This window comes from Mastigoproctus giganteus, chromosome 12 (assembly GCF_048544385.1).
Source record: "Mastigoproctus giganteus isolate SK-2022 chromosome 12, ASM4854438v1, whole genome shotgun sequence".
In the NCBI taxonomy this organism is placed as follows: domain Eukaryota; kingdom Metazoa; phylum Arthropoda; class Arachnida; order Uropygi; family Thelyphonidae; genus Mastigoproctus; species Mastigoproctus giganteus.
Window position 1 is genome coordinate 110,534,099 of NC_143586.1, and position 26,865 is coordinate 110,560,963.

At 38.0% G+C, this 26,865-nt stretch overlaps 1 protein-coding gene across 1 annotated transcript in view; it reads left to right on the forward strand.

Annotated features, from left to right (window-relative positions):
• Positions 1–26,865, forward strand: part of LOC150077337 (HORMA domain-containing protein 1-like) — a 578,215-nt gene that overhangs the window by 543,191 nt on the left and 8,159 nt on the right. Inside the window, exon 17 of the mRNA XM_090385860.1 lies at positions 6,738–6,841. Within this exon, the coding sequence (XP_090241986.1) occupies positions 6,738–6,841 (104 nt within the window). The remainder of the gene's footprint in view (positions 1–6,737; positions 6,842–26,865) is intronic.

A 26,865-nucleotide genomic window follows, 5' to 3' on the forward strand; every position in this document is an offset into this window, starting at 1 on the left:
AAACTTCTTCATGTTTGTTTTATCACTTCTATATTCATTATAGTAATAGTTTATTTTTTATTATTATTTTTGTATATTTATTGGCTGTGTATAATTTCAGTTTTAATTTGTACCTGATGTATATATATATATATATATATATATACTGTATATATTTTTTTACTGTATAAATCTTTAGCTGCACCTAACAATAAACGTAATGGAAATGTGAGACGGATGTATATTGTTGTGGTCAAATATTTGACCACAACAATACACATCGCGATCTACTTCCTTCAGGAAGTATGATTGTGACATCATACTAAGGAAGCATGATGTCACAAAAAAACCATAATAATGGTTCTTTAGCGGCACCTCATACTATTCTACAAATGGATTTTACTAACCTCTTCCTAGCCAAGGTTGTTTTCACATAAAACATCTTTGGGTACACACACAATTTTTTTTTTCTATCAGCATCCATGTACTTAATTTATTTTTAATAAACTTTACTTATTTTGACTGTCTTACCAATAGAAGCCATATTTATTTCATTATGACTATTCCTGGCACTCGAGGCCTCTTCTCTGAGAATGGAGATCTCTTAGAATGGATGTCTTAGCACCATATGGTATCAAAGGCTTTCTGTATATCAAGGCATGTCATCACTAGATGTTGATTTCTAATAAATGCATTTCTGATACTTGATTCAACCTTTAACATGAGACCTAAGGATGACCTATTTTTCCTAAAACCAAACTGATTGTTATTGATCACGTTTCAGTATTGAAGGTACCAGACGAGTTGATGGCATATTATTTTTTCTAGGCTCATAATAACTGCAATGGAATACACAAACCGTATATGACTGAAACTTTATTAACATAAATTAAAACAGAATAATAATAAAATAAGACAGGATAAAATTTTGTTGCAAAAATAAAATAGATAAAATTAAAGTATGTGAAATATTACAAATTAAAAGTGATAAAAACAATAAAACAACCGTAGTTTTCAAAGGTGACTGCCTCCTTTATCAACAGTAAAACTTGACTGTCACGGCATATTTTTAAATAACATCAGCAGGATCACGGCTCATGGCACATGTTACTGTAGGAGCATGGGAAATATTTTTCTAGGGTTTTACTTAGGCAACTGGTAAGCAAAGTCAGTCTGTAGATATGGAGAACAGAATGATCTTTTCCTGGTTTGGAGATTGCTATTACATAGGAGTGACACTAGGAGCTAGGAATTGTATGTTCCTAGCTCCTGGTCTGCTGGTGCAGCAAAAGCCTCACAGAGAAAATCCTATTTGAAAAATTTCAACAGTGAGGATAGTGATTTCTGATTTAAATATTTGTGCATAATATAGTAAATCTCATAAGTGCCAGCAGCACTGTTCTTTGAGGTAAATATGCAGTTCAGAAAGTGTGAGTGGCTGGTTATAAGGTATTGGACAGTTAGCTTTAAAGCTCAGTTTCAATTTTTCAGTTATTCCCTTAATTTTTTGGAATGATGTTATTATGTGGCAGGGGTCAACAATTCAGAAAATACAGCTCCCAAAGCATTTGCAGGGATAGAGTTTCCTTCTCATTCCAATTAAGGCTTATTTATTTTTTCCCCAGATTATTCTAATATCAGTATCTTTGTTAATTGAGGAAGCAAATCTTATCTGGGAGTCATTTTTTTTAGCCTTTTGCTGGATGTAATGGGCTTTAGCTTCTTATATTTAATAAGGTTGGTAGTGATGGGGTATTTACAAAATAAGTTCCATGCTATGTTTTTTTTCTTTTTTTGCTTTGTTACACCCTTCGTTCCACCAGTGATTGATATGGCCACAGCTTCTCATTGTGATTGAGGAATGGCATCTGTTGCAATTGTTAGAATTTGGGATGTAATATGGTTGGTAACACTATCAATAGGATCAGATTCAATAATGCGCTCATCAAAAGAGACATGGTTGGTATATGTTGTCCAATCTTCTCTTGAAAATTTCCATTTTATTTGGGTGTCTGTTATGGAGTGGAAGGTTTGAATTCTATATATTAAAGGATAGTGATAACTGTTGAGAAGATTTTCTAATACTGTCTATTCAATACTTGGGAAGAGGATTGGAGAGCAAATTAATGTGACATGTATCATCATTGGCACTGTCAAGGCTGTGCCAATCATGATACGTGTCACAACTTCTAATGAGGTTTGAAGAGGAATGTGTTTACATGGGATTCTTGATTCTAGGAGTATAGCTACTCCTCCATGAGCACCATTTGTAACAGTTCTGTCTTGCCTAAAAGGCATATAATTTTTAACTGAGAGAGATAATTGAGGTGCTAAATTAGTCTCTTGTAAACAGATGCCCATAGGATGATAATGACTGATTAGCATTATGGTGCATTATTTGGTTTAGGTGCATGATGTTTCTGACTCTTTTTTTTTTTTTTTTTTTTTTTTTTTTAATGCCCAAGCTGTTTAAGGCAATCGAGCTTCATCTTCTCCCTTCTTGGAAAGATTGAATGTCCAGCTTCCATGTCATCTCCTGCATGAAGATTCAGGACAGGTTCATCTGAGTTGACATTGTTATCAGTATCCATGATCATTAATGTAATATTGTATGCAGAGCTGGATTTTGGTGTTCATAGGCCCTAGGCACTTCTATTCCAAAATGTGCTAAAAAAAGGAGGCAAAATGTTTCTTCTATTTTAACACTTTGATTGTGAATCACATCAATTAATGTGACTCAAGTTTCAACTTATGATAAATGATAAACCACCTCAGTTGATGGAGTGACCATCACTTCGATTCTTCTAGTTTGTAGAACAGTCGCTAGATAACGTATGCATATTAAATTGAAGTGCCTAGAGTCAATTGCACGTTTTTTCAGCTCATTTTTTGTTAGTCACAGTGAAAAGAGTGAACTGTGTTTTTTTTTTTTTTTTTTTCTTCCTTTGTAGGCCCTAGGCACTGTGTCTATGGTGCCTCATGGGAAATCCCATTGGAAAGCCCGCCCTGATTGTGTGCCATCTTAGATGGAGCTGAATCAATTTTAAGTTTTATAACATTTGATAGTGTGTGTGGTGCAGTTGGTGGCACCACACACACTATCAAATGACTGGAATATTGTTGGCTCTGTCTACTACTTTCTCTTCCTTAGGAGTCTATTTCAAGGATGATGAGAGCATTGATCCACCCCCATCTGCAATGGATATCGTTGGGGGAACTCAGTTTGTGTTGCCACTGACCAATATTTTTGGGTTGCTGCAAAAACCCATGGGCTCACATCTGGTGAGTATGGGCTTGGCACACCCAGGGTCCTGAGCTGGATATCATCATTCTTCTCTTTCTTGGTGATTCCCTTCTACTCCTGACTCTTCTTTCTTTTTCTCTCTCTCTCTCTGTTTCTACGGGTAACAGAAATTTTTTTTGGCTGGTGCAGCATAAGCCTCAGGCTTCCTTGCACTATAAAGTTAAAATAATAATAAAAATAATAATATGTGTTTTTAGGTGCATTGAGATGATTTGTTTATTTGCCTCTTGATATGTGACTTTCCACTCTACCTTGTACCTTTGAATTTTTTTTTTCCTATTTTCCAGGGTTCACAAGATTTGAAGTAGACCAGATGTTGCCTTTGCAAATTTGGACTGTGCAATATTTCACCATCGCAGTCCATTTTTGTATGTGCTTTTGACCCATTCTACAAGTGCCTAAAGTTTAGGGAAGCTTTAGGCACTTGTAGAATTTTTTAGGATTCAGTATATATGGTCATATTCAACAGTTGAGATAGCCGGCTTTGACACTGGATGGTAAGATAAGAACCTCAGAGGCTCACATCTGGTGAGTATGGGCTTGGCGCACCCAGGCTCCTGAGCTGGATATCATCATTCTCTTTCTTGGTGACTCCCTTCTACTTCTGACTCATGTTCTATCTCTCTCTCTCACACACACACACACACACACACACAAGGTAACTCAGAAATTTATTTTTGGCTGGTGCAGCAAAGCCTCAAGCTTCCTTGCACCATTTAGCTAATAATGATAATAATAATAAAGGGTGCGATGGACCAGTGGTTACGACACTGGACTATCAGTCTGATGGATCCGGATTTGAGTACCGCCTTGGCGGAAGTGAACGTGGCTCCATCACGCTGGGAGACCGGTATAATAATAGTAATAAATTATAATAATGATAATAAATAAATTAATAGTAATAAAAAATTAATAAATAAATAAACATCGTTTAAAGTTGCTACAAGGGACCTACCTACCCCAAGGTCGGAGTGGCGGCTAAGGCAGATTGTTGCGCCATCTGGCGTCACTCCCGAGAACTACCACTGGACATAAGCCAAAGCTAAACAGGTCGACCTCCATAGATGGATGATGTCGCAGAGAAATATTAATCATACTGCATCGAGTGTGGCGCAGGATAAAGTCACTCGCGTTCAGGACTTAGGCAAAGGGGTCGGTTCGAAAAATCAGAGACAGTCTCCCAAGGAAGACAGTGGAGCGAGTGGCGCTATCCCCCATATGGCTACCAGAAGAGAAGGGAAAGACCATCCAGCCCCATCAACTTGAAGTGCTTCCTGCACAACTGCACTAGTGATCACCCAGGAAGGGAGAAAACGCCAATGCATGAAGTGGAGCATCGAAATGAATACATACATCATGCAAGCATACTACGAAATAACGAAGCTGGAGACCGATATGACAATTTACAGGGCGAGATTACATAGCAAGTGGCTGGAACGATTCCCGGATATTCAGGTCACCAAACAGCAAATAGAGGACCAGAGAAGGACCATCATCACGAAGAACTTGATAGCTCCTGCAATCTTGGAAAAAATCAAGCAGGACTTGAGCGATCAACTACAAAGGATAATGAATATGGAACAAGAGAAGAAAGAACATACCACCACCGAACCAGAGGAGAAAGAGCAAGAAGAAATACAACCCACAGCAGCTGAAGTGGAAAGAGATGAGGTCATGATATCCAGAATAGAGGATGAGTGGAAGAAGGCCCTAACAGAATTCGAAGGAATAGACCCCCACAAAGACTCATGTGATACCGAAGCAGAGGCTGAATAGAACTTTGTGGAGAGTCACAGACCACCTGAATTGGCACATAATATTGCATTACCTCGACAATAATGGTGAAACACTGGAGGCCATCCACACAGCCGTGTATTGTGCTGCAGTACCAGCCACGAGGATTAACGGAAGAGAAGTGAGAGACCAGCAGCAGAAGAACCGAAAAGAGAAGGAACCACCAGCTTGGGAAAGAAGACTTCAGCAGAAGATAGAATAATTGAGAGTCAAGATGGGCCAATTGACCCAGTACCAACGGGGCAGTAGGAGTAAGAAATTAATTGGAAAAGTGAAGAGCATCCTCAAGAGAGAGTAGAGCTTGATGTCATCCATGTACATCAGGTGGGTGAGAGTGTACAGGTTTTTTTCTTCCTTCTTCGAGGTTATATCCATATTTGCTGCCGTTGAGCATGGTGGATAGTGGGTTGAGTGCTAGACAGAACCATAGTGAGCTCAGAGCATCTCCCTGAAAGATTCCTCTTCTAACAGGGATTGGCCTGGTTGTGATGTTCGCGAAATGGAGTGCCACCTTAATGGTGGCACTCCATTTCGCCATTGTTGCTCCTAGGAAGTTTGTTACTATTGGATTGACCTTGTAGATCTTCAGGGTCTCTATTAGCCAGCTATGAGGTACGGAGTTGAAGGCCTTGCGGTAATCGATGTAGGCCATGTATATGTTGTGGTGCTTCTTTGAAGGCTTGCAACTGCAACATCTATGGTTAATTGCTCCTTGCATCCTTTGCTCCTCCGCTTGCATCCTTTCTGCTGTTCGGCCATTATGTTCTGACTCTCTAAATGGTCTGATATCTTCTTAGTTACAGCTGGTCAGGATCTTGTACATCTTTGGGAGGCATGTGATTGGACTGTATTTCACCGGGTTTCTTGTATGTGACTCTTTCAGTGAGAAACTTCGGGATTGTCTCCAGGTGCCTTATCATTTGAGTGAACTGCTAGGTGCTTGTGTGTGCAGCTGAGCTTCTTGTACCAGTAGCTGTGGATGTTATCAGTTCCCCGGGTTTGCCAGTTGTGGGTGTTCCTGATCGACTGTTTTACTTCTTCTTCTCGAATCTCCCACTCTCTCATCTCTTGTATGTCCTTCATTTTCTTTCCTGCTACTTCTATCCAGAGTGCTCTGCTGTTGTCTTACTTCATTGCTCCAGATTATTATTATTAGTTATATGGTGCAAGGAAGCCCGAGGCTTATACTGCACCAGCCAAAAAAAAAAAAAAAAAAAAAAAATTCCTGCATTACCCTGAGAGAGAGAGAGAGTCAGAAGTAAGTAGAAGGAAATCATCAAGAAAGAGAAGAATGATGATATCCAGCTCAGGACCCTGGGTGTGCTAATCCCATACTCACCAGATGTGAGCCTCTGGGGTTATATCTGATCTTGCTTCAGGTTAGCTAAAGGATATTCTAAACGTTCATTTTTATGATATTCACACTATTTGGTTTCATAGGTTACTTACTTTAGTAGTACGTTTTTATTCTGAATTGCATATCATTTTCTGCTATTTTGTGACATATAATTATCTTCTTCAATAAATATACTGAAACTGTACAATCAAATTGATCACACTGCACAAACCCAGTGTGCAACTCGGTGTAGCATTTGAATTAAAAAAGGAAATATTTAACACTGCTCCTGTTTCAGTTTTATTTTATTTTAATTTATTTTAGTTGCATGACATTGAAGTTTGTGGCAGCCAGGATACAGATTCGGATGTCGGCCCTAGAAAATTAAGAAAAAGAAAAGCCAGCATGTGTAAGAAAGGAATAGCAGTGTAAGGTACTTCTGTCTTTGATCAAATAAGTTTACTACAAGCTATTTATTCTAATACTCATAATGTATAATATAATTTTATTAAACCGAAGATTAATGTATTTTATTTAGACTGTTTTCTTTGAAGTTATTCATGTAACATCTGCTCCTAATTGTATAAACATTTTTAATTTCAGCCGTGAGGACAGATTTCTTTTTTGTTTTAGCCTATTTTTTGGCATCTACGTGCATGCGAAAAATGTTACTTATGTAATGCTTAGGTATGAGCATGGGCTCTGGAACCCCATTTTTACATGCATATATAATGTGACTTGTAGTATTACTGTGGTAGTATTGGGAAAATGATGCAAAAAAGCATGCCTATGTAGCAGCAGCAACAAAAAAAAAATCACAAAATATAACCCATGCTATCTTCACCCATATCTTTTAGTATCTGTTTAGTTCTAATTTTTAGATTAACTTCTACCATCAAAGGCTAGGTGAGAGTAATTAAAGGAAATTAAAATAAAGGAAAATTTTTATGCATCAGTTCTGCAGATATCCTCCTTTTTCAATTTAAATGTATGTCCTCTTGTGAGGACATACATTTAAATTGAGGAAAAGAGTAAAAATATGCTACCAGTATCTCTACCCCTTTAAAGATGAAATAACTGAATCTGATCACCAGCCAGAAAGTTTTTTTTTTCAAACATGTAGAACTTAAGTCTCTTCCTCTCTCTCTCAGGATTTTCACTTTGTGCCCATAATTAACCTTGTTGCTATTTCTTTTTACCCCTTTCCAGGAGAGCCATACCTTTCAAGATATAAATCTGATTGTAACTCACAAAGATATAAGGGTGTAGGAACATAAGTGCTTAAAAACTGCGGTACAAAGCTCAGAATGAATGCTGGAACATTGTTTTGGTTTGTCATACTAATTATTATTGTCATTAGCCATATGGTGCAAGGAAGCCAAGGAAGCATTACCCTAAGAGAGAGAGAAGAAAAGTAGATGGGAATCTACTTCTCTCTCTCTCTCTCTCTCTCTCTCTCAAGAGAAAAATGATATTCAGCTCAGGACCCTGGGTATGCCAAGCCCATATGCCCATACTCACCAAATGTGAGCCCTTGGGGTTAATTGATAATGTGGTGTGTATATATATATATTAACTGCCTTCCATTCTGTTATCCTAGTGACAATTCCATTTCACAAAAATTTTCATTTTGAGCCCTGTGGCAATCTCAAATAGTTTTGCTATAGCATTAATAATAGTTCCGTTATAGTTATAGTTCAGACACAACATGGGTTTGTTCAGGGGAAGTCTTGTCTGACCAATTTGATTGGATACTATGATGTGGTCACAAATGAACTGGCTGCAAAAAATTATTTTGATATCATATACTTGGATTTTAGGAAAGCTTTTGATATTGTTGCACATGGAAGACTACTGTACAAATTGGAGCAATATTCCATTAAGGGCAAGTTGCTGCTATGGATAAAGGGATGGTTGAGTGGAAGAAGACAGAGAGTGGTAGTCAATGGACACTGTTCTTCATGGACTAATGTTATTAGTGGAGTCCCTACTAATAACATTAGTGGGGACTCCACTTCGGTGTTGGACCCATTGTTGTTTTCTGTATTTATTAATGATATTGATGAAGGTATATCAGGCTTAATGTCCAAGTTTGCAGATGATACGAAGGTTAGCAGGATTGTTAATGACAGTACGCTACTGCAATGAGATCTAGAGAAATTGAGCAGATTAGCTGAGAGGTGGCAACTGAAGTTTAACATCGAAAAATGTAAAGTACTGCATGTGGGTAACTCCAGTAACTCCAAAGTAACATACTGGGCCATTTTAATGCATGGGTGCACCCAGCAGCTGCCAGGGGCCTCAGCCTACTGGGGGCCTCACTTGTTGATCTTAAATAATTTTTTAAAAGACCCTCTGTCCCATATGTTACATTGCAATCGAAAGCACCGCAAACACAAAACATGATATACGAATAATGTTTTTGACTTTCTTTAAATAGTTTAAAGTGCCAAAAATATTAATATTTAGAAAAATAATTAACAAATTTAATTCTCAATTATGATTATACAGTAATAATATATATATAATTATATATTATTTGTAAAATAGTAAGAGAAGTTTACCTCAATATAGTACGTAGAACACTTCCGTATGATACTCTCCAGAAATTAAAACGAAAAAATAGAAAAACTTACATTAGAGTAACAAATAATTAAAAAATAATTAAAAATCAATTTAATGCAATTAAAAATAAGAAAATTAATTAAAACAATTTTAACGAAAAAATTGCAAAACAATTTTCCTTCCTGAAGTTGACAACACTTTTCGACCGTATGTCGTGATCACAGGAATGAAAATTACCAAATAGGGATGCACATGAAACTTAAATAGGGATTATTAGTCTTTGCGCATGCGCATAAAAGCTCATGAATCGGAGATCAGATATGGCTAATGAACATTAACAGAATTTTCATGTAATTTAATTTCTACAGTTTCTACAATTAATAGTCGCGTATAATTACATGGACATGTAATTATTGGACATGTTTTTCCTTAACGGCACGAAAGCTAATTCTGACACTGCTGAACGAGAAGCACAAACTGAGGCTGCATGTTGATTAACACGAATATCCAAAGGAAAATGCATCGAACCCTGGTAAGACGAGTCGCAATCACCGCAAGAAATGTTGTATACCAGGTCATTAATTTGTGTTGCGAACGAGGAAAGGACTGAGCGATTGTTCAGTATAGTGTGTAATTTCCGTATTGGCCTGGCCACAATTTTAAATTCAGTATCTTTAAAGAATCTGTTAAGCTGTTTGTGCCACTGTTCAACATATGGGACAGAAATAAAGTATTTTTTGATATTACTATTGTTGGTTGGTGTAGTATTTTGTATCCTATCCTTAGCTTGTACCCTAATTCGGTTTATTGTAGCAAGGGGATAACCCCTGTTTAAGAATCTGCTGGTTAATATTTGTATTTCTGAGCCCAAAGCAGATTCCATTGTTGAATATTTGTAGGCATTTAGAAATTGATTAAAGATAATCAATCTTTTGTAGGTGAACGGGTAATAGCTGTTATAATGTAAAAGCATACTGGTGTTTGTAGATTTTCGACAGATGTTAAATTGGATTTTATGCGAGTCCCGAGTAAGCGTGAAATTTAGAAAATTTAATGACTTTGTATCCTTATACTCCCTTTCCAATGTAAATTTGAGTCTAGAATGAATATTATTAAATAATTATTTTTTAATTATTTGTTACTCTAATGTAAGTTTTTCGATTTTTTTTTTTGTTTTAATTTCTTGAGAGTATCATACGGAAGTGTTCTATGTACTATATTGAGGTAAATTTCTCTTATTATTTACAAATATTGATATCAACGTAGAACGTATTGAGCATTATACAGCTCTGGTTCATACTATCTAATTATATATTATAATACAAATATGTTAGGAATACAAATATGTTAGGAATACAAATAATGTTAGGAATGTGACTAAGAGAGAGAGAGACCCAAAAAAAAAATTAAAACAAAATTTAAACTGAATAGGGACCACATTTGGAAATTCGCCTGGGGACCCGAGAGTTCTTAAAACGGCCCTGGTAACATATCAACTGGGTGGAACTACGCTCAGCATAGTGGATAATGAAAGAGACCTGGGGGTAATTGTGCAGTCAGATATTAAGTTTTCTGAGCAGTGCAGGCAGTCTGCAAGAGTAGCTTGTGGTATCATGTGCAATGATAAACAGGAATTTTTCTATCGGGGATAAGGAGTTGATTATCCCATTGTATAAGGCAATGGTCTGGTCACACCTTGATACTGTATACAGGTCTGGAAGTCTCATTTTAGGAAGGATGTAGAGCTACTGGAATGAGTACAGAGAAGGGCAATGAGATTGGTGAGGGGAACAAAGGGTTGCTCTTACGAAGAAAGCCTTAAGTCTGAAAACTGCAGTGTCTGGAGACTAGGCATCTGCAAGGTGATTTGATTGAGGTGTATAAGGCTTTGAATGGTTTGAGCAAGCTCAGTGCTGATGGGATTATTCCTCTTGTCAAGATAATCACCTGAGGGGATATAAATTCTAATTGAGGAAAGACAGTCGTAAAATAGATGTGCAGAAATTTGCCTTTAGACGGCGAGTGGTTGATTGCTGGAACAAACTTCCATGTGTCATTGTGGAAGTTGATAGCTTAAATAAATTCAAAGTAGAACTAGACAAATGTTTGGAGTGAATGGATGGGTGAAATGGGAAGGGTTTTTTTTTTTTTTGATGCTGTATGAGCTTCGTTTCTTGCATCATATGCCTCTGCTAATGCTAATGGATGCAGATGTCGAATTTGTCACATCTATTAAAAATAAAAACTAAATTCGTAGAATAAACAATCTACACTCTTATACCACATGAATAAATTCAAAGTTCAAAGTACTTTAAATTTGATACAAAGGTGAGATTTCAGGTTCAGAATCCTTCAGTTCCTATCATCACACCAATACACGTGCTAATATTAAACTGAGTAAAAGGGACAAATTAATTTTTGAACCTATGACAGTAGTATGAAGCTTGTTAAAAATTATGAAAGTTAATGTCACACATAATGAAATATAGTTAAAGTTTTGCCAGCAGTATAATTTCTGTAATACTCAGTTAATTTAAATTCCATAGTATATTGTAAGTTTAAATTTGTAAAGTATTTGGAAAGCTACAAAGCAAAGAAAGTGAAAGTGAACCAAGTAGCATCCTTGGAAAAAATTTACTGTAGGTAATTTTTTTCCAAGGACAAAATATCAATCTGAGGCTGTAACAAGAGCTTCAGATTGATATTTTGGCCAGAATTTCGTAACTTTCATTCGGTAACTTAAATTTAACTTTAACTTCTTTAGTGATTTAAGTTTTGTCAGCAGTTTTATTTCTGCGATATTTTTTAACATAAATGTAATATATTGTAAATTTTAATTCATAATCTTTGTAAACTTCAAATTTTACTAAATTATGGTTGCTACAACTTGAAATGGCCACAGGCTTTGACTGTGCCATTTCAAGTTGCGGGCGCCTCTGTAGCCAGGTGGGCAGGAGCAGCAGTGCGTAGCACATGCTTCTTGATTAGACCGGGGTTCGAGCCCGTGACCACCGCATATCTCCGGAGCAATATGGCCTTAGTTGCTAACGCTCCTAAAAAAAACAAATAACAATAACAATTTCAAGTTGTGATTCACACTGGAAATGGCCACAGTCAATGTTTGTGGCCATTTCCAGTGTGAGTCACAACTTTATTGTTTGTATAGCCTATGGCATGTATTCTATGGCTAGTCTAGTAGCCAGACCTAGCTCATCTGGTGATTCTTTTCTTTGCAACCGATGTAAAAAGGAGTGTACCAATTTAATTTTTCATCATGGTATGTTACAAGAAGAATTTGAGTCACTGAAGAAATGAGTGCCCCCCCCCCAGAAACAAATGCAACTGGGAGCTTGCCATGGACTCAAGTATCTCTTGACCTGCCAAGTGATGCACCCCACCCCCCAATTTGGCTACCAGAAAAAAATAGTCAAGTGTAGACTGCTCTAGTAGTATGTGATACAGTTTTAGTAGTAGGGAGAATCTATTGTCTGGGAAACTGGTAACATTTTTTTGTAATAAACATAAGTGATCCAGAACCAGAGTGTGTTTGCCAGGAGCAACAATTGATGATGTTACCAACAGATTGTCAGATTTTAAGAGCGGGGACTAATATCATTAGTCCATGTGGGGACTAATGATATTAAACATACATGACCTAACCATCTGTTTGAGAAATATGTGACTATGCTGAAAAAATGCCACGAGTTATGTCAGAATGTGTATGTGTCTGCAGTTCTGTCCAAATACAATAGGAGGGACTATGCACCAAAAGTTTGTAGGAAAACTACAAGGCTGTGGGGGAAGGAGATTTTTTATCAGTATATGTTTTTTTTTGAGAACGATAGTAGCCTGTGCGGACGTACATTTTTGGCGCTCCTGGAACAGAGAAGTTTTTCTGATTTATTTTCTGTTTTATTAGCTTAAATTGGCATATTAACTTATTTTCTAGAGTAGCTTTATATTCCTATTTACGATACTTAGATTAAAGTAACTTAGATAAAGATTTTGTAGGTATTACTTAGTATCGGAAAGGATATCAAATCCACGTGTTTACCATTCGTAAATTGCTGCCATTGTTACGCGATACAAAATATCTCGAAATAGATAGCATAAGCTTAATATAGTATAGTATAGTACATAATATTGTCAATTAATCAGATAATTAATCTTGTTGAACTTCATTGTCAATTAAATTGTACTTTTAACTATACATATAACGACTTGGGTTACGTAACATAAATAATTAGTAAAAAATAAATAATTAATACTTAACTTGATACGGAAGTTATATAAAGGGATTTCGTAGATAACACTCGATACTGAAACATAAATATAGCGTTATAACTGTGTTGGGATATAAGTTTAGGGTTTTAATTTTGTACTGAAATTGAAATTTTATTGAAATTAAATCGAAATCATGACTCAGACCAGAGCAGCAAAGCAAAAGGCTCAAGCTAATGGGAGTGCTGTGGCTCAGGGGAGAACTGAGGGGGGCAGTTGCCCTCTGAATCACAGCCTATTAAAATGCACTACTTGCTTGATGTTTGTGGAGCAGTCGGGTACGGGACATGATACTACCATGGGGGATGTCTTTGTGTGTGCGTGATGTAAGGAGTGTAAGGAAATCAGGCGACAACTCAGCGTTGTTATAGACCTATATGAGAGCTTGAAGGACAGGGTGGATGCCCTCGAAGGATTAAAAGTGAGGGACCCATCAAGCTTTCAGCTGCCCACACCAATGCCAGAGCTTGCACTTGGTCATCACGCAACACAGCGGCAGCACACAAGGCAGAATGCGCTGGTCCCAAAGGAACTAGTAGTTGTTGGTGACTCTATTGTCAGGGAAACAGGAAACATGCTTTGTAAAAAAGGATAGGTGGAACAGGACCAGGGTATGTCTGCCAGGGGCAAAGGTTGATGACGTTGTAGAGCAGATATCATCTTTTAAGGGCACAAAAGGTGATATAGTTGTACATGTTGGCACTAATGATATTAAGAGTAGGAGACTGGCGGAATTACTTAACAAGTACAGGTCACTGTGCCGACCGGGCTAGTCGAGTGGGTAAAGTACCTGCCCGGCAACCCAAAGGTCGCGGGTTCGATTCCCGCCTCGGGCTTGGATCAAAGTACTGCAAAAACCTTGGGAGGTGCAATATGGCCACAGAAGCCAATGCGCCAACAACTACCAAATCAAAAAAAAAAAAAAAAAACAGGTCACTGTTGAAAAAAAGCTGTGAATTAGGGTTGCATTTGAAAGTGTCTGCAATTCTGCCCAGACACGATAGGAGGGAGTATATGATGAGAGACCTGTCGATCAATTTAGCCCTGGAAAGATTGTGCAAGGCTCAAGGGGTAGAATTTTTTTCAGCCTGGTCTGTACTTGTTAACAGGAGAGACTGCTTCTACAGGGATGGGATACACTTAAATAGAAAGGGTGCAAGAATGTTTGCTGATGCTATCGAGGCAGTATTAGGTGGGTCGGAAAACTGCTAGATTGGCAGGATACAAGGACTAATAGATTAACAGTAGCCACTGGCAAAGGTGAAAGTGATTCTTGCACTGCTTCTATTGGAATGAGCTGCAGCCTGGAAAATAAGATGCAGGATATTTCAGAGACTGCTGGGAATCATTGGGGTACAAGTAAATACATCGGTTGTGTTAGGGTAGCTAAGAATAGAAACAGGTGCAGTTATACTTGCGTGTACACCAATGCTAGGAGTTTAGTAAATAAATTTGATGAATTTGAGGTATTGCTCAAAACATCAAAGGCAGATATTGTGGGGATTTCAGAGACGTGGTGTCACACAGATATAAGGAATGCAGAACTGGAATTTAGGGAGTACAATATCTACAGAAAGGATAGACAGGATAGGAAGGGAGGAGGGGTTATGCTATTAGTTAAGAAATACATAAAATCCAAGGAAGTGAAGCCAGTCGACATCGCTGGTCAGTGCAGTGTCGAGTCAGTTTGGTATGACATAAGCATTGGGAGATCAAAATTGAGAGTAGGAGTGTGCTATAGGCCTAATGACTCTGATGGGTATAATAAGATACTGTACAGGGAAATAGAGTGGGCCAGTAAATCAGAGTGTCTTATAATGGGAGATTTTAATTTCCCAGATATTGACTGGAATTTGGGGGCTGGTCACTCACACACTAGCAAGGCTTTTGTGGATTTATTGGATGATTGTTTTCTACATCAGCATGTTCGGGGAGGCAACTAGAGGGAGTAATACTCTTGATTTGATTATCAGTAGTGATTCTTCATGCATTAAGAATCTGCAGGTAAAGAACCACTAGGTGGCAGTGATCACAGTGTGCTAAAGTGGGATTTACTCAAAGAGGTAACTACCATTAGGGGTAAAGGGAAGGGTTATTCCTTTCGTAAAGGCGACTAAGATTGACTGAGAAAGTATTTAAATTCTATACAGTGGGACCAACTGATGATGTTACTAACAGCAAATTCAAAATGGGAAGCATTCAAAGAACTTATCTTGGAAGCTACTAGGCTTTACATACTAACTAATAAATATTGTTCAAGGTTTAGGCCTAAGTGGATGTCAGATGAACTAATGAGACATATGGCAGACAAGAAAAATGCATGGGATACATATAAATTAACACGTGACACAGAAGTCTATGATAGATACAAATTGATCTTCTCAGATCAATTTGTATCTATCATAGACTTTGTATCCTCCTTTGTAACCAAGTTACAAAGGAGGTTAAGCAGGCGAAGGCAGATTACGAGAAATCTTTGGCAAGGGATGCAAAGAAAAACAGCAAAGAGTTCTTTACTTATGTAAACTCTAGAAGGAAGGGGATGAATCAGATTGGTCCACTTGATATCGATGGGTCAACTGTTGATGATCCTGCTCAGGTAGCTAACAAACTAAATGAATATTTTGCATCGACATTCACACATGAGGAGTTATTCAGCGAGGGGAATGTCAGAGGTGTATTGAACTCTGGCAGTAAGCTAGAGAATCTTGTAATAACTGAAGTAAAGTGGAGGATAAATTGTTGAAGATAAATACAAGAAAGGCACCTGGGATGGATGGGATCTATCCAGTTATATTAAAGGAGGCAGCAAAGGAAGTAAGCAAACCCTTAGCCATAATTATGAGAGCTTCCTTGGACTCAGGGGAAGTACCCATGGACTGGAGATGTGCAAATGTGACCCCAGTTCACAAAGGAGGATCAAAGGGCGACACAAGTAATTATAGACCTGATAGTTTAACTTCTGTTCCCGGAAAATTAATGGAGGCTCTGGTTAAAGAAGCACTGCAAGATCATCTAGACAAGACTTCAGTTATAGCTCAGACACAGCATGGTTTTGTTAAGGGGAAGTCTTGGCTGACCAATTTGATTGGATACTATGATGCAGTCACAAAAGAACTGGATGCAGGGAATAACTTTGATACTATATACTTGGATCTTAGAAAGGCTTTTGATACTGTTGCACATGGAAGACTGCTGCACAAATTGGAGCAGTGTGCAATTGGAGGCAAATTGCTGCTATGGATAAAGGGGTGGTTGAGGGGGAGAAGACAGAGAGTGGTCAATGGACACTGCTCATCGTGGACTAATGTTATTAGTGGAGTCCCTCAGGGGTCAGTATTGGGTCCATTATTGTTTTCTGTATTTATAAATGATATTGATGATGGTAAATCAAGCTTAATGTCCAAGTTTGTAGACGATACGAGGTTGGCAGGGTTGTCAAGGACACTACTGACACTATGCTACTGCAACAGGATCTGGAAAGGTTGAGCAGATGGGCTGAGAGGTGGCAAATGAAGTTTAACATCGACAAATGTAAAGTACTACACATGGGAAACAGCAAACCCCAGAGCAAGGTATCAACTCTGTGGTACTACACTGACAGTGGTAGAGAATGAAAGGGACCTGGGGTGGTTGTGCAGGCAGATATGAAGTTTTCTGAGCGGTGAGACGGGCTGCAAGAGTAGCTCAAGGTGTATTGTCGATGATATATAGGAATTTTTCTAGCTGGGATAAGGAGGTGATTATTCCCTTGTATAAGGCAATGGTCAGGCCACACCTAGAGTACTGTATACAGGTCTGGAGGCCTCATTTCAAGAAGGATGTAGAGATGCTGGAACAAAGGGGTGCTCTTACGAAGACGGGCTTAAGTTTTGCAAATTACACTGTCTGCAGACTAGGCACCAGCGAGGTGATCTGATAGAGGTGTATAAAGCCTTGAATGGTTTGAGCATGCTCAGTGCTGATGGGATTCTTCCTCTTGCTCAGAATAATCACCTGAGAGGGCATAAATTCAAATTGAGGAAAGACGGATGTAGGATAGACGTGAAGAAATTTGCCTTTAGCCAGCGGGTGGTTGGTTGGTGGAACAGACTTCCATCCCTTGTCGTGGAAGTTGATAGCCTAAATAAGTTTAAGGCTCAGCTGGACAGGTATTTCGAACGAACAGAGGGGTGAAGTGGAAGTGGTTATTTTTTATTTATTTATTTTATTTATTTTTTTTTTGGCTGATGCTGCATAAGCTTGCTTTCTTGCATCAAATGCCTCTGCTAATGCTAATGGCCTGTGTTTGTAGGTAGAAAGAATCTGTTTTGTAGAGATGGTATTCATTTGAACAAAGGTGATTCAAGGATTTTTGCCAGTATCATTGAGGATACCCTAAGATTTCAGGAAAACTGCTAGTTAGAGGGAGTAATCCAGATAATCCAGCAAATGTATCACCAGTTCACAAAGGGGGTTCATAAGGCATAAGTAACTATAGACTTGTTAGTTTAACGTGTTCCCGGGAAAATAATGGAATCACTGGTTAAAGAAGCATTGCAGGATCATCTAGACAAGACTGCAGTAATAGTTAAGACAGGGCAGGGGTTTGTTAAAGGGTGGTCTTGTCTGACCAATTTGATTGAATACTATGATGTGGTCACAAAAGAACTGAATGCAAAAAATAATTTTGATATCATATACTTGGATTTCAGGAACGCTTTTGATACTGTTGCACATGGAAGACTGCTGTACAAATTGGAGAGGTATAGCATTCGTGTTTTTCGTTCAATTAAGGTTGACCAAGGATATTTAGCCTGTAAATTTTTATGTTATTATCCATATGTCATTATATGTTATTCAGAACTGTAAATAGTTGCATAATATTAATTATTGTACATTCATGTTCAATAATTAGGATTCATTAGACATTTTTTATCTGTGTGGTATATATTTATGCTCTAAGATTAAAATAACAGTTTAATGGTTAGCACATTCGAAGAATAAAGAAGACTATGCAGCAGTTAATGCCATATGAAAGGAGTGTAAATTTGAAATACAGGAACAAATATTTTAAAATGTAAGAAATTAATTCATTGGGGGTTAAGACTGTGCAAATCAGCATGTAAATATGTTTATGGTAAGGAAATGTTGCATTCTTTATGGTTTGGGAGAAAATTATTTTAAAATACAGTATATTTGACATAATTAGTAATATTAGACATTGAAGAAGCAAGAAGAAGGATAATAGTGTCACTTCATAAATAAATTCATTGACTGTAGATATAATAACTACTAGTTAGTATGAATCAGAGCTGTACTATTTATGTACTATTTTTGTGTATTATTTTACTAATAACTACTAGTGCAAATCTAACGAATAATATATATCCATTTATATACATAGACGACCTCTGGAAACCAGGCAAAAACGAGTTGTAATCAGCCTTCTGCACTAAGGGTAGCTCTGCTGTAGTCACCTTTCCTCTTCAAGAGCATCTCATGGGATACATGATGACTGTTCCTATGATTAAAGCCGGCACCTTTCAAAATCGGCCATGTGGTAGGCAATGGCATGCCACCACATAACAAAACCAACTACAAATACTGCTGTTAAAGGAAGACCTACAACTAGGTGGAAGGATGGAATCAGCGAACCTTTGGGCGTGACATTTTGCGATGCCGCTCATATAGCATATGATCAATGCAGTTGGAGGATTTTTTTTTTTTTTTTATGAAAACCCCGAACACGAGAGGTATTAGAAGCTATAGTACTTAGTACTATGCTTGGGTTGGAGGTCGAGAAGACGAAAGAAGATATTTGTTGACATTAGATTTGAATTTCTGTAGACTGTAATTTTCAGGAAATATGTATGAAAGAAAATTGTTCCGGAAAACGGCAGTTGAATGAATAAACGAGGAAGATGAAAAGTTGGTTCTGTGAGTTTGAAGTTGGACAGTAAATGTATGTGGGCTGGTAGCAGCACTTGTTTGGACCATTTTGAAAGAGAGAGCAGGAATTATAGAAGCCAATTCAGAAGAACAGTACCCATGGAAGTATCTGTAGAAAAGGCATGCAGCAGAAAGAGTATGTCTATGAGACAGCGAGTGGAGAGACTCTGTTAGAGAGAAGTCATTAAATAACCTAACTGCCCTCTTCTGAATGGAATTTAGAAGCCTGAGTGAGGTTTTGGGGGCACTGCCACAGATGTGGAACGGCAGGGTGGATTTGCGATTTGTACAGAGTGAACAGCTGTTTGGAAGAAAAGTAATGCCGAGAGTGAAAGAGAAAACCAAGTTTTTTAGATGCAGAGGTAGCAATATTTGTAATGTGCTTGTGCCAAGAGAGATTAGAAGTCAGGGTAATCTCCAAAAGACATATATCATTTCGCCTAGAAATCGGAGTGTCACTAAAGATAAGCATAGGAGCAGAAGAATCCTTTTTGCGAGATATAAGACAAGACTGAGTTTTAGAAGGATTGAAATCAATTTGCCTTTCAATATAGCCAGCATTTACAGAACCTTTTATAAACTGCAAGCTGACTACTCTGCGATACGAAATGCATCCCCTTATCATTTGGCTGGTAGGGAATTTCACAGTTGACACCATACAGTCTGGATGGTATTCTTCACCACATCTACGGCGAATTGTTTGTCTCCCATCATGCAGGTTGAATTTCTTCTCATCCGAGAAAATAACTGACTTACACTGCTTGGGGTTCCATTTGACATGCTCCTTACACCAAATTAATCAGGCTTTTTTTATTTTTTATGTGAGGAGGGGCTTCTTCTTAGGAAGACAGCCTACAATTGCATTTTTGAAGAGGCATCTTCTGACTGTTACTGCACTTGCTAACCACCCTGTATGTTCTTCCCATTCACTTTTCAGCTCAGCCAAAGAAGCTTTATGGTTTTTAAGCATAAGAGCTTTAAAATGTAGTCCTGTTTTGGTGTAGAGATTCATTTACGTCCGGTTCCTTTTTTCCTATCAGCAGAACCAGTATTCTTGAGTTTGGAAAGAAATCTACTCACTGTAGAATGATTACAAGACAAGACACTCTATAAGCAATATGACGGAAAGAATGTCCTTCCTCACATAAAGCAACAATAGCATTCTTTCTTTGTGGTGTCAACTGCACATACCTCACCATCCTGACACAAGCAAGGAATGACTGCAACTCTTTCAGAGCGTGCTTATATAGCTGAAAGTAACAGCTGATGCAATATTACATCACCACCTATGCATGACGAACTTATCTGATGCAATCTGTAAGAAATTTGCCATATACTTATGTTATTCGGATGACAATTACAATTTTAAGGGGTGATGCACTTTCTTTGAACACCAGTTGAAAGAACATTTAAGTAGAACATACTTTCTTATTTGGCTAACCAGTCCAATTTGAGCAAGGTTTTAATGCCATCACTTAGCAAAGGTTCTGCTGTTAATGATGTATTTGTAACCTGCTAGAGATGGCACAGTTACATCTAAGCTAGCATCAGCAAGTCATGTTTCTTTAAAGGCATATTACATAATGGTGAGCAATAAAAGCTAAATCTTCAAGAGTAGAAAGGTTGATTTTTAAACTTCAGATATTTTGACCAAAAAAAAATTCATTTTACAAAAGCTATCATAGAAAGGTATTGCCTTCGTCCATAACATAATTTATTCACAAGAATAAACGGGTCTTGAGCAGGCTTATATACTTAAAATGTGTTGCCAGCGCTCTGGGTTTACATCAAAGAATCCTTCTTTATTGACTGGATTTCACCCCTTCTCTATCTCAGAATGCCTACACGAGTAATTACAGACCTGTTAGTTTAACTTCTGTTCCGGGGAAAATAATGGAGTCACTGGTTGAAGAAGCATTGCAGAATCATCTAGAAAAGACTGTAGTAATAATTCAAGCACAGCGTGAGTTTGTTAAGGAGAAATCTTGTCAGACCAATTTGATTGGATACTATGTATGTTTACAAAGAAACTCGATGGAGAAAATAAGTTTGATATCATATACTTGGATGCTTGATACTGTTGCATGTGGAAGACTACTGTACAAATTGGAACAGTATGGCATTAAGGGCAAGTTGATACAATTAATAAAAGGATGGTTGAGTGGGAGAAGACGGAGGGTGGTAATCAGTGGACACTGCTCTTAGTGGACTAATATTATGTGGACTTATGTTTGGTGTTGGGCCCATTGTTGTTTTGTATATTTATCATTGATATTGATGAAGGTATATCAGGCTTAATGTTCAAGTTTGTAGATAATGCAAAGGTTGGCAGGGTTGTTAATGACAGTATGCTACTGCAACAGGATCTAGAAAAGTTGGGCCGATGGGCTGAGAAATGGCAACTGAAGTTTAACGTTGACAAATGAAAAGTACTGCATATGGAAGACGACAATAACTAGTTCCTGTGGGACCAGCACATTCTGCCTTGGAGATTGCCTCTCTGTTGCCTGATGCACAGGAGTGAGCTCTGGCATTGAGTTGGGCAGCTGAGAGCTTGATGGATCCCTCATATTAATTTTTTTGAGGGCATTTACCCTACACGTCAAACTCTCATAGATGCCCATCAGAACGCTGAGTTGGTGCCTAATTTCTACACAGTCTCTGCACCTAGCACGCACAAAGACATCCTGACATCCTCCTTGGCTAGATCATGTCCTGTTCTAGACAGGTATGGTACTACACTCAGGGTAGTGTGGCTTGAGAAAGACCTTGGGGGGGGAGGTAATTGTGCAGTCAGATATGAAGTTTTCTGAGCACTGCAGCCAGGCTGCCAGAGTTATTTGTTCGTTATTTTGGTTTTTAGGAGCATTAGCAACTAAGGCCATATTGCTCCGGGATATGCGGTGGTCATTCCTTGACCTTTCCGCATACTCCGTATTTGGTGGTGACGGGCTCGAACCCCGGTCTAATCAAGAAGCATGTGCTACGCACTGCTGCTCCTTCCCACCTGGCTACGGAGGCGCCCCCCCCAGAGTAGGTCATGGGGTCTTGTCAATGATATACAGGAATTTTGCTAGCAAAGATAAGGAGGTAATTATCCCCTTGTATAAGGCAATGGTCAGACCACACCTTGAGTACTGCATACAGATCTGGAGACCTCATTTTAGGATGGATGTAGAGCTGCTCCAATGAGTACAGAGAAGAAGAACAAAGGGGTGCTCTTACGAAGAAAGAGTTAAATCTGCAAATTGCAGTGTCTGGAGACCAGGCACCTGTGAGGTGATCTGATTGAGGTATATAAGGCCTTGATGGTTTGAGCAGGCTCAATGCTAATGGGATTCTTCCTCTTGCTCATAATACAAATCTGAGGGGGGCATAAACTGAAATTGAAGAAAGACATTTGAAGAATAGATGTGTGGAAATTTGCCTTTAGCCAGTGAGTAGTAATTGCTGGAATAAACTTCCATCTGTTGTTATGGAAGGTAATAACTTAAATAAATTCAAAGAAGAAGTGGACAAACTTTTGGAGCGAATTGGGTAGGTGAAATGATAAGGTTTTTTTTTGGTTTTTTTCTGATGCTGTATAAACTTGCTTTCTTGCATCCTATGCCTCTGCTAATGCTGATACTAATCTCACTCTCGTAACGTGGTTCTTAACACAGATTTTATCTTTTTTTTTTTTTTCACAAAAAAAAAATACAGCTACTTTAAAATCGAGATTTTAAAAATTCGGTGAATTTCTGTTTATTTTCATTAAAAAATTGGCTAACTGGTGTGCTAGTCTGTATTGAAAAATAGGAACATGGGAAAACAGCATTGTTCTTTATAATGAGTGAGCATTTCATCGTATTTCTGTAGTGTGACGCCGATATATGATGTCTTTCGTAAGATGACAAAGAAATATAACATAAAATTTCAAAACACATATACGCATATTATAAAGCTTGTGGCATTGCTTTGTGTGCTATATGTGGGTATGATTTTTAAATTTAAAGCTGGCAGAAATTTGATGTAATCAGACATTTACAAACAAATAAGCATAACCACAACATTCAGTGCATAGAAATAAATGCAAAAATAGATGTATCATCTCGTAATAATGATGATGATATTACCATATGTGTTGAATATTTATTTGTGTAATTTATCACAGCACATAATCTTCCTCTGAGTCCTGTTAATCTTGAAGGCATGCTGTTTTAGTATTAGTAGTGGCAAATGATGCAAGAAAGGAAGCTTATACAGTATCAGCAAAAAAAAAAAAAAAACTTCCCACATCACCTAACCATCTGACTTCAACAGTTTGTCTAGTTCTTCCTTGGATTTATTCACACTATTAACATTCACAACAACAAATGAAAGTTTATTTTAACTATCTGTTGGCTGAAGGAAACTTCTGTATATGTTTTCGAATAGTGAAATAGCAAAAACATACCATTGTGGAAAAACAAATATGGCAGGTGGCATTAGTAAAATTGCACAGAGAAGACAGAAATAGCAGTAAAAATGTGCCATTTTTGATTGCTACAGATGGCAATAAGCAGAGTGATTTCAAGCTGTATCTGATTGTGGTTAGCATTCATAATAAAAAAATTATCAAAATTGAAAGCAGCTTTTTTTTTTTTTTATGTGAACCCCAAACACGAGAGGTATTAGAACCTATAGTACTTAGTACCGTGCTTGGGTTGGAGGTTGAGAAGACGAAAGAAGATATTTGTTGACATTGAACTTGAACTTCTGTAGATTGTAATTTTCAGGAAATACGTATGAAGGAAGGTTGTTCCAGAAAACGGCAGTTGAATGAATAAATGAGGAAGATGAAAAGTTGGTTCTGTGGGTTTGAAGTTGGACAGTAAATGGATGTTGGCTTGTGGCGGCACGTATTAGGACTGTTTTGAAAGAGAAAGCGGGAATTTTAGAAGCCAATTCAGAAGAACAGTGCCCATGGAAGTATCTGTAGAAGAGGCATGCAGCAAAAACAGTACGTCTATCACAAGTGAGTGAACAGACTGTTAGAGAGGAGTCATTAATTAACCTAACTGCCCTCTTCTGAATGGAATCAAGAAGCCTGAGAGAGGTTTTGGGGGCACCACCCCAGATGTGGGTACAATATTCCATGGCAGGGCGGATTTACGATTTATACAGAGTGAGCAGCTGTTTGGAAGAAAAGTAACGCCGAGAGTGAAAGAGAAAACCAAGTTTTTTAGATCCAGAGGAAGCAATATTTGTAATGTGCTTGTGCCAAGAGAGATTAGAAGTCAGAGTAATCCCCAAAAAACATATATCATTTTGCCTAGAAATCGGAGTGTCACTAAAGATAAGCATAGGAGCAGAAGAATCCTTTTTGTGAAATATAAGACAAGACTGAGTTTTAGAAGGATTGAAATCAACTACGTTGTCTTTGCCCCACTGGAGAATTACCTGAAGATCAGCATTTAAGGAATTGGTAGCAGATTTTCGAGAAGTTGAAGCTGATTGAGCAGGACAAGGTTTCTCAAAATGGAAAGTGGAATGCAATGTGCTATCATCAGCAAAACTATGGATAGGATTTCCAGTCAATGTAAGAAGATCATTAATATACAAGAGGAAAAGAGTGGGGGAAAGAACTAAACCTTGGGGGACACCGGCATTAGTGGAGAAGTTAGAAGACAGAGAGCCATCTACCATCACCCTCAGTGAGCAATCAGAGAGAAAACTGGATAACCAATTACTAAAAACAGTTGGCAAACCATAAGATGGAAGCTTGTTTAGAAGACCTTTATGCCAAACACGATCAAAAGCCTTTGATATGTCAAGAGCAACTACTTTTTCGGTGAAACAGTAGTTTCACCGAACCTTTCCATTGAATTAGTCCATAAATGGGTAACATAAGCCAGAATATCACCAGTGGATTGACATTGACGGAATCCATACTGGCGATCGTTGATCAGGCGGAAGGTTTCTAGGTAGTTTAAGAGTTGGCGGTTAATTGATTTCTCCATTACTTTAGAAAGAGTAGAAGTAATTGCAATGGGACAATAATTGGATGGGAGGGATTTGTCACCCTTTTTAGGAACTGGCTGGATATGAGCAAATTTCCAAGCAGAAGGAAAAACAACTTTGGAATAAGAAAATGAAAAAAGGCGGTAAAGAATAGGAGTAAATTCAGGAGCACAGGTTTTGAGAACAAGTGGAGAAATACCATCAGTACCTGGAGCTTTGTTAGCATCAAGATTCATCAAAATCCTTCTGATATCCTTTTGACGGAAGACCACAGGAGGCATTGAATGGAGCGTGTAGGGAATGGTGGGAAGTGTTTTACCAAGATCATTAATACATGAGCTGGAAGAAAAATGGGATGCTAACAGTTTAGCTTTATCCTTGGCTGAAGTGACAACAGAACCATCTGGTTTGGACAAAGGTGGGAGCAGAGATGGGCAAAAGTTGCGGCCAATAGCTTTGGCAAGAGACCAGAATGCTCGGCTACCATTAGGGCAAGAAGCAAGTTTTCTACTCTTAGCCTGTTCAAACTCTAGTTTGGACTGATTAATAACTGCTTTACAATTGTTGCGAGCTTTGGTGTAACCAGAAAATGAAACTGAAGAATTAGAAACAAGCCAATTACGATATGCAACATTCTTCTCTTGAACAGCCTTAGCACATTTATCAGAAAACCAAGGTTTAGATAAAGGACGAGATTTTAAAGTAGAGTGTGGGATAAAGGATTCCATTCCTGCAAGAATAATTTCACTGACACGAACTGACATCTGAAGTTTTGAAACAGTAATCCGACCAAGGAAAAGAAGAAAAGAAATCTCGCAGGTCATCCCATTTTGCATTCTTGTAATGCCAAACAACACGAGGTTGGGAATAGCCATGAGATAAAGGTTCCATTGGAGAAGAGACAATCACCAAGTTGTGATCTGAAGCGCCTAAAGGACCTCTCACTTCGACCGTGTACTTAGAAGGGTTGTTTGTGAGAAAAAGATCAAGCGTATTGGCTGAATGATTAGGATTGTTCCGTATTCTTGTAGGTAAATGAACAATCTGTGCTAGGTCATTAGTAATTGCAAAAGCCTCAGCATCTCGACCTGCTGGGCCGGTGTGACTAGAAAACAGAGCCAGCTGGAGTTGTGAACATTAAAATCACCAAGGAAAATTACCTCCCTGTTAGGAAAGTTGGACTGGAGAAAGTCAAGTTGCCAAGAGAGGAAGTCATAGAGCTCCAAGTTATTAGTGGAGTTGGGAGAACGGTAGAATAAATTATCAGGCCACACAGAAGCCTATAGTAGATATAAGATAGTCTCTAATCAAGTCACAAAGGAGGATAGGCAGATTGTGAGAAATCTTTGGCAAGGATACAAAGAGAAACAGCAAAGACTTCTTTACTTATATAAACTCTAGAAGGAAGGGGAAAAATCAGATTGGTCCACTTGATACTGATGGTTTGACTTTTGATGATCCTACACAGATAGCTTACAAACTGAATGTGTGTTTTACGTCTACATTCATACGAGGAATTCTGTAGGGAAGTGGAGGACAGAAGCTTGTTAAACTCTGACAGGGAGCTTAATGATTTTTTAATAAATCATTAATAAATCTTAATAATTTTTTATGATTTTTTTGCATAATGATTTTTCAGTAAATCAACACTGAACCCCTCAGGGTTCAGTGTTGGGTCCATTATTGTTTTCTG